This window comes from Saccoglossus kowalevskii, chromosome 3, assembly GCF_978046115.1.
Source record: "Saccoglossus kowalevskii chromosome 3, keSacKowa6.1, whole genome shotgun sequence".
NCBI classification, from domain to species: domain Eukaryota; kingdom Metazoa; phylum Hemichordata; class Enteropneusta; family Harrimaniidae; genus Saccoglossus; species Saccoglossus kowalevskii.
This window is the reverse complement of record NC_140643.1, coordinates 14,999,577-15,009,205: the sequence shown is the minus strand read 5'-3', so window position 1 is coordinate 15,009,205 and position 9,629 is coordinate 14,999,577. Positions and strand designations below refer to the sequence as shown.

The 9,629-nt window shown below is 36.9% G+C and overlaps 1 protein-coding gene across 1 annotated transcript; it reads right to left on the bottom strand.

The window, feature by feature from the left end:
• LOC102806538 (beta-1,3-glucan-binding protein-like) lies at positions 1-6,330 on the bottom strand. Its single transcript, XM_085497313.1, has 10 exons — positions 6,030-6,330; positions 4,116-4,249; positions 3,849-3,923; positions 3,642-3,708; positions 2,740-2,922; positions 1,599-1,676; positions 1,402-1,519; positions 938-1,009; positions 444-588; positions 1-292 (listed from the first exon to the last, which is right to left on the bottom strand). The coding sequence occupies exons 1-10, from the start codon at positions 6,328-6,330 to the stop codon at positions 68-70; spliced, it is 1,398 nt and encodes a 465-aa protein (XP_085353439.1). The 3' UTR covers positions 1-67.
• Positions 6,331-9,629: the final 3,299 nt, after the last annotated feature.

Below are 9,629 nucleotides of genomic sequence, written 5' to 3'. Positions count from 1 at the left end.
TTATCAATTTTGATCAGAAATTTAATGAACGTATATATCGATGGCTAGAACATGTTATCTATACAATTTACTCTCTTTTCCACACTCGGACACTTTTGATCTGCATTGCCGCGCTTTCTCCGTTATCCAATTCCGGGTTCCATGTTGGATACCAGTGATCTTTGCCGTTCCAGAAGTCTTTTGCCGCCGTGTGGGAAGTATCAAGCCACGGTTTAGCATACGCACCATTTACATTACCGTCCCAGAAATACCCAGAAACACCTCCAACAGCAACGTTCATAACGAGGTAGAACTAAAATAAAACAAAACACAACAATGTGTGGCTACGCAGCAACCAATATCTTTGAAAGAGTGTCAAAAATAACCAATTTCGTGGTATACCACTCGACTGTTGATTAATGGTGATAATGTTTGAAATCAAGCAAAGGTTAAATGTATGTTACCTCTTTATCAAACGGTGCCATTTTATTTGGACTATTAGCCCATGGGTTCATCACATCTGGTATACTCTCATGCCATCCACCGTATTTGTAGAACCCGTCTTCACCAGGATCGACTTCTAAAGTTAATTTATCATCAACGAAAAATCTGTGCAAATACAATATAACAGAAGAGAATAACAACAGATGGCAGAAGGTAGAACAAAAAAGACTGAAAAGTGCTGTAGTAGCAATAGAAAATTCGATCACGAAATTCGCCCTTAACTTTTAGATGAAACGTTATGCCCGCTTTTTTGTTTTTCAGTTGCGTGAGCATATGTGTGTGAGGATTACATTTAGATATGCCCATTCCACACCGGCTGTTTGTCAGGACTGGATATCGATCACTGGGACTCACTGTGTAACTATGTAATTAATGTAATTTATTGGATCACTTTTCAACCTTTATAGTTTAGGCACAATCATCAATAACATACTCTCATTTATAGTATACTTACTTGATAAAATCTTTGGTCCATTCCATACCAAATTTATGAAAGTCAGAAGCAAAGGATCCTGTCTCCAACACTCTAAAATAACCAAATCATAGTATATGAAGTTCTCGTATGATTGGCTGTTATAATAATAACGATGTTGCTGCCAGAATATGGCAGGGCAATATATGTAATGTAATGTAATATAACGATGATAGTAATGGGAACTTTACAATAAATATATGATGATAGGTTTTTGTTCAATCATTCATTTCAATATATAACATCTCAAACATATGCGACATTTGTATTGGTAATGTTTTATAACATCCAAGCCATCAAAGAATAGCCATCGTCGTACGCCACGGCCTCGGCCTTGTCAAGCCTTCACTTATTTCGTTGAGTCTTGCGGCGGCGAGAATGAGAAAAGCATCCATTGGGATAACTGTTTGAAGATGACAACCCTGTCAAACATTGTGTATACTTACTTTGTAGCGTGCGTTTTGTTCCATCCATTCCATGGAAAGTATGGTCCCCAATGCATTGTACTACCCATGCTATCCACACCCTGTGAAACTCCGTCAGGAGATTTGTAGTCCACGTTACCTACAATTATAGTTCATTTCATTCATTACAGTTGTATACTCATGGGGCAAATTATGATTATATTAGAATTATTGTCTACCTCTGCTTTCCACAATGTCAATTTCACCAGATGCTGGCCAATCACCATATTCATTATACTTTGGTAACATCCATATTGCTGTGAATAATATAATATAATATAATATAACTTCAAGGATTGCTATGAAACACCAGTCATTAACAATTATGGGGTTCTGCAGTGGCATATTGCCCATGGTGCCTTTCCAACGGGGAGATTTCGTTTGAACAATTCTGATAAATGTCCTTTTTGTGATGAAGTTGACACACTTCAACACATTTTTTATGATTGTCCATCAAATAGCGCCTTACTCCATTATTTTAATAACATCACGTCGCGACTGCTTCAACCAGACTTTCGCATGCCTATTTGGTGGTTCACCATTTACCACCCCATCGCTCAAAACACTTTATGTCTCGCAAAGCACAAGGTTTATTTTGTTTCTTAGCGTGCATGGCTAAGGTTGCAATTCATGTCAGCCGTCGCAATAAAAGGCAAAACAAAGGATCGAGTGAGCCTCTGGACATTTTTATTCAAAGTATTAAGTCGAGGCTTGAAACAGAATATGAATGTTTCCGGATCATGAACCAACTGCCTGAATTTGAGATTATGTGGACGGTAGAGGATGCACTATGTAAAATCGAGGATAACACACTTCGCATTCTACTGTAATTGTGGCAGGTATGATCTATTTAAAACAGGAAGTTGCCTTGTCTTGTTGTTGAACATCGATACAAACGAACATCATTGTATTAGCAAACTTAGCACACGCACAGGAGCCAAGAGTTTTGTCCTCTTGGTGGGCTATCATTGCACACACTTGCAGCAGCGCATATATGTTTTATGTTACTTGTTCTGTGTTTTAAATGTTTAGATTTTCCCTTGGAATTTGGCAGGGGGGTTGGTACCCCCTTAAGTGCGAACCGGTGTCACCGGCCTGCCTACGGGGTTCCAAGGTGTTTTTGTACTGTTACGTGATCGTCTTTTATTTTATTTTACCCGTGAACCAAAAAGCATAATATAATATAATATAATATAATATAATATAATATAATATAATATAATATAATATAATATAATATAATATAATATAATATAATATAATATAATATAATATAATATAATATAATATAATATAATATAATATAAAAAAGTGTTGTACCTGGCCATATCCAATCACCTTTCGGCATTTTTGCCTCCACTTCTACTTTTCCATACTTGGCTGTAAAACTGTCAACTGTTCGTATTCGTGCTGACTGTACAGGGTTCACTATGTTGTTGCCATTTCCCGTACGTGAACATCCCCACCATGCATTGCCAGTACAGAGATTAGCAGGTGTGTGGCCTGTGACAATAGAGTGGACATGTGGACATTAAAGTGTATCGTTATATTACTGTGATAGTCGGTAAGTAGATTTTATTTCTGATATCGTAGTTATGCTATATTATTGATTCGCTTTTTGATCGTTGAAAAGTTAAAGGGCAATTGTTTTGAGTGTTAAGTAGAATCGATATTGTAGGACGCATTGTTGTCATAGTTATCTAAAAGTTGTATGGGCTGCAAATATTATATTTGAAGCATTTAGCATGTAAAATAATATACGTAATTATAACAGTTACGGTATTGAAAATACATCCCCATCCGGTCGAACGTCACAGAGCAGTTCTGTAGATTCGGCTGTGATTGGGGATTCAACATCATGGGATGACATCAAGTTACTGAATCACAAGCGGAATATTTTGCTCGACGACCGAAGACGAAATGTATCACAAAATCGATATTCGTTGTGAAGTAAGTATAGCCTGGGGTGCGTATAATATATCATTTTTAGTCATGTTTAGTAGTCATTCCTTTCTTAATTTATATGACGACGATTTTACTCTTGGTAAAACTGCTTTCGCGCAAATATCGAACATATGAAATATGAAACAGCAATGCATGACGGGATTTATTGCGATACAGATTTGACTTCTGAGCCGCAGATTCAAAATTTGATTTTTTTGCTGATAATACAACTTTGAAGGCAGTACTCATCAGGCAAACAGACGATTTATAATGCATACCCCATAGGTCCAGTGTGCCATACAAAATGCCGTGTTCATCATTTCCAAATTTATCAAGAGTCAGAGTCTAGAATACAAGTAAATCATACACAGCTTCATTTAACATTATGCACTAGGACGAATTTTTTATTTGTTTTTAGTATATAAATATAAAAATAGGGAGATTTAGACTAATTATTGCGAAATAATGCAGTGATTCAACATTACCGGTTTAATATACAGGATATTATCCCTGACGTAACTGTTCGAACGGTTGTTCGTGTAGTATTGGAACTCCCAGTTCTGTAAGTAGATAATACAATAATAGAATTAGGGATTTTTTCGAATGATGATGTCATAAACGTATATTTGTGAGTGAATCTGAAGACTAAAACTCGATATCATGAACATAAATTGAAAACAACTTTATCATTTTAAATCATGAACATGGAATGCAACTATTGTCTATAACGTGATTATTGAATTATTACTTACCCCACCACCTCCTGCTGTCATCTCGTGTTGCCACCAGTCAAATCGGAACGTATCAAACGTGTCTTCAAATATCAAATCATCTTCAGCTACAGGTTCAGGCCTAGGTTTAGGTTCAGGTTCAAATTTCAAATCATCTGTAAGTTAAAAATATATTTCTGCATGTTCGAGTGCCAAGATCACTTTGTATTTTTTCTTTTCTTTTCTTTTGTATTTTTTTGTTTCCACAAGATCTTGCAGATAAGCCTATTACAATGTAGATGATTATTAAAAGCGGGGTTCAGCAATTAGAGTATTTATGCATGTGTACCCAAAGGCGCCAAGTAAATACTTGAATGAACACAGTTGAATGTATGTGATATGAACATATTAAGAATCTCCGTCTACGACGTTTATGGCCAACCTATATCCACGTGTTTCGCGTGTGTTGTATGTTCTTTGGTAAAGAAACAAAGTGCCTAGTAGAGATGGTTTGAAACTGTGACATAGCTCGCAATGTTATAACTTGGCCCGGGAAGTCATTTATAATGGTAATAGAAGGTGTGGCAATTCCAGGAGCAAAGAAGTTGTCACGTATTTTTTTTTTTCATCTTCGCTAGCCAAGGAACGTTTCTTTCGGGTAACCTCTCAAAACTAACCGTTGGCAGATTGAACCACTAAAGTGTGTATTTAATAGTCGCCCTTAACGACAATGAGGGGAGATGCGACAAAAATAAACAGCCAATCTTGTATCAAAATACAGTAGAGCGAGGCGACCCAAGCAGAAAAGATCACGCAGTTTTTCTAGATAAAAACCTCACCGATCACGAAAACCATGCAATTGAGGCATTACTAGCTAAAAAAAAGACGAGTTTGTTGCAACGAGGACGGGAGGTGGCAAATCAGGAGAATTGTACAACAATGATCAGTCGAGTAGAGTTTCTGAGATTTTCTTTTAGAGTTGAGAGTTTCATTACTTTCTTAAAACATAAATATTTGGCATTTTGCTGACGAAGTATGCCACAAACAGCTTGCAATAATAATAATAATAATAATAATAATAATAATTCTCTAAAGTCACCATCTGTTTTTTATATTTGTGAAATCGTCATCATTGCAATATTTGTAAACTTTGCATTGCTCGTGATTAACATAATTACAATATTGATTAAAAGTTATTACATAATATCCCCAAGTTCCAATCTCTTCTCGAAAGCTAAATAACAACAGCATCATTGAACGTGTTTAATAAGAAATACAATCAAACATTTATACTGTCGTATATGAAAATAGTAGGTAGAGTCTGGTAGAGAATGTGAGTAATATACACCTACAACTTTAGATAATATGACGCTTCCATTTTGTTCCCTTCTTCAAAGACAGCAGCGTCAATAAATGTATTGATAAAAAAATATAAATCATTAATTCAAGTGTGCGACGCAATAAAATCGTGTAATTGATTGGTTTATACCCATATTTAGTATTAGTCTTGTAAACAATAACTCATGTTGTCAAATTAAGCTGATAATAATAAATATAATGAGCAGGTATTTATACGTCCAGAAGACTTACCATAGACGCTTTACTTATTACCACTGGTCACTGGGTCATATGAACCAAACCCACAAATCATCTACAACGTCCGTGGGGCATAGTAATACAACATACTATAGTGGAACAAATAGGGATTGGTGGCACCTGATCAGGCATGGTTCAACGGAATACAAGTCAACGAGTACACACACCAATAAGGGTAATCAAGCTCGCTCTTGACTGAGATTATATGACAGAAAACATCTAGGAATGGCCAACACTGTCCTTCGTGCTGGGAAAAACACAGCCACTTTGATATTTTTTTATTGTTATGTTCGGATGCTAAACTTTCTATGCACTATTATCACAGCAACGCACTTTAGTCTGTGATAATCATATACTTACCTTGGTCCTTTACGCTGTCTCTAACTGGTAGCTTATTAGTAGCGAATAACGCGATCATCGTAGTGGCGGTAGCGAGAACGACTATCAGGGCGAATACAAGAACAATAATCAGCGGTCTACCACTTATACTTTTCTTGACCATGTCGTCATTTCTGTTTTTCCACGAGCTGGAATTTCCATAAAGTATCGCAGTTGTACCCCCTTCTTCCATGGCGAAGTTGTCGTATGACGAAAGTGATGACTTAGTGGACCGGTCTTGCTTGTTATCAGATGTATTTGTACTGGTTTCTTTGTGGGCCATCATTGCTTACTCCAATCACAGTGAACACATCTTACTGGGCGTCAACTGCATTGTGTTTGGGGTTTTATAGCAATCACAGTGAACCATACTGACTCCCCGTAGCCCTGTAATTGGTCAAATGTCGCAGACCTGCATGCTTCCACATCATGGTGCACTCGTGATTTGGAAAAACTCAACACGTGTCTCACTCGTGCAAGACACATGTTTACGTCTTTGTCGCATTTCAAGCCCCCAATATCTCCAACTTGAAACAATGAAACAATATGGCATACATATATATTACGTATGTCTTTTATATTTGGTTGTTTTGATATGCACACATTTTTACTTTGGTTTACGCTAAATCTTACATTTACTATATATTATTATTATTAGTGGTCCCGTCACATCCAATTTGAATACTGGTATCTTGTACACAGTTGTTGTGTAGTTTGTAAACTAGTACAAGTCTGTCATCACAGTCTTTACATGACAAGGCGAAGGTAGGCCCGGACGAAGTTCCACTCTTAGAGGGATGCACGAATGGTATTGGAAAGAGTGGAAAGATGTACGTACCAAAACGACAATTTTGTGTCACCAGAGGCGATTCTATGTTAAAGGAGGTCGTCGCGCGGCGCGTTTTCGCAAGTCATGTAAACAAACAATGTATTTTACACGGGTTATGTACGTCGCTATGAATCCCACATCATAATTTCATACATTCTTCGAGATACATCACGGTGATTGGCTCTTTAAGCCAACCTGTAATGAAAGGCATAACAGATAGCAGCCACCAACAAAAATAAATCATGAGTTGTCGATCTTGCGGATCATGCAAGTCATATTCCATGTCAAAAAACAACAACAACAACAACAACACACAATCTGAGAAGGGCTATATAATAAATCTAATTTTTGTACAAAAGGGGTGTTCGTAGTAATCTAAGTTATTCACTCGCCCCTCCCTTCAGACAAATCAATTGAAAAACCCAGCCCACCGGAGATGCGCGGACGCCACGTCAATAGGAGCTCGCCCCTTACCGAATTTCCTGACCCGCCAGTACTAGTGTTATTTATTAAAATGTTAATATGACATTAAACTGTATAACATTCCGACCTAATAATAACAATTTACAACATCTACAAAAACCCATCAGAATTTCGATTGTCCACGGTTCAAGGAGAACCTGACACAATGGCAAAGTGCGTATCCATAAAAGACGCGTATCTTAGAACAATGGATTATTGTGTTATGCTTAGGGGGTGGTAAGAAAAATACAAATTATTCAGTGAATAAATTCAATATCAATTAACTAAATGATATCAATTGACCGTATGTGTAAGAGTAATCAAAATGTACGATAATGCGCCGGACTGTTATATATATTGAACACAAAAGGGTGCGACGATTGAGGTCAAAGTGTTAATTGAACGCTTACGGAATTAAAAAAATATGACCATCATAGAATAAACCATGACTATTATACAGTTATGATAATTATTTAATGTAGTAGAATGTCTCACCAGGTTATGGTGTTGTTTTTTGTACACAATTAATGTAAATAATGTAAGGAGATTAAGTTAACCCCACGAGAGACGTGCACAGTACATGGACGAGGCTGGTGACCTCCACAAACATTTACTTTCTCTAGCAACTGTGTTATGTACACAAAGTAATTGAAAATACAAACATTTATATATCGAGATTTATTGTATGTCACCCACTACAAAGCACCCCGTGTGACGAGCTCGTGAGTTGGACTCTATGCCACAAAGTGTTTGCATATCAATGTATTGTTCTGGTGATGTCCAATTTAGATGCTGCGAATATTGTTGAAACGTCTGAACTTGAGATGTTGGCAACATGCTAGCAAGTTACAAATTCTGGCAATGAATTTCACTGGATAGCTGAATGTGTGCAGTATATAGGTCATTTACGCGATTATCAGAGTTTAGAATACATATCTAGAATGTACTAGATGCAACCAAAACTGTACGTAATAATATTACAAATACATTACTTAAAACAGTAAATTGTCACACTCAATCGTACATGGCAAGCTCTCGGGACTCTCTCAGAGTGTAACGAATGCCTGCGCACAAATTTATAAGTTGCAAAAGTGCAAGAGATGTGATTAAACCTTTTTGAGCTTACTTATAGACGCCCTTTTTACCTCAATGGTTTATGAACTTGTAATTGGTATAATTTCGGCAGGATCAGCTTGATGAAGAACTATTTTTACAAACATATCCGACACCATCTTTTCCTTGGGCGTAGCAGTACGCCAAACAACGTCGATATGCGTACCAGTTCACACTAGCACACTGAGCTGACCTGCACACTGCTTGATTCGTTGAGTAACACTGAAATCTATAAACCAGAGCAAAATAGCAAAACATTTCGAAATAAAACCAGCATGCTAACTAATACATGAACAGTTATTATGTAGTTGCAGCAACAGCATTCTAATTACATGTTTTCAGTCATTTATTTACTAAATAATAAAAAAGGAAACATAGAAATAAACTGGTATCTAAAATTGTGGAATTGCCTTCTACGCGTGATTTTATTTCATTAAAAGACATTCTATTACATTGTTCACAGCGCAGTTGCAGCAGTGTCGGTGTTCTACTGGCAGTGTGAACAGCTCACACTGTTGTCAACATAACGTAAACTGCCCTAAATTACACACAAATGAACGCGAGAAAGCATGACATTGGAATAAGCGCCCTCTTGATGGCAAAAATAATGAAAAATAACCCGAAATCCCTTTTTCAACTGTATTTCTGTACCATCAATCTATCAGCACAAGGACTTGTCAACTCACGGTAAAACTGCTAAAGTGTACAAGTCCGAACTTTGTCTTTGCTCTAGGACCTTCGCCGTGAGATGACAACCCTTTGTGTATCACATAATGTTTCCCATCGATCCAAAAAGGGCACAGATATGATGGGTGTGGGGTGGTGTTGCGACGTGTCTGTGGCGGACTCTCATAGGTGAGTGCTATACCAGTAAATTGCTTATCGGGTCTCTTATTTTTTCGGGTCATAACTATTTTTTGTTGCAATGCATTATGACTTCATTAATTATGTATAGATCTATGCAAGATAAGCATTTGTTGCCAACTGGACGCTGTCCACACGTCTAAAAAAAATTGGATATACTATTTTTGGTTACAAAACATTTAAGAGATATTATGTATTATCCGTACAATGCATATTAATATTATGATATTGTCAATATATTGGGATGTAGTAGCAGTCATAATGTGACCTCATTAACTATTCACACATACAATTCCCAGTTGTCTATTGTCGAC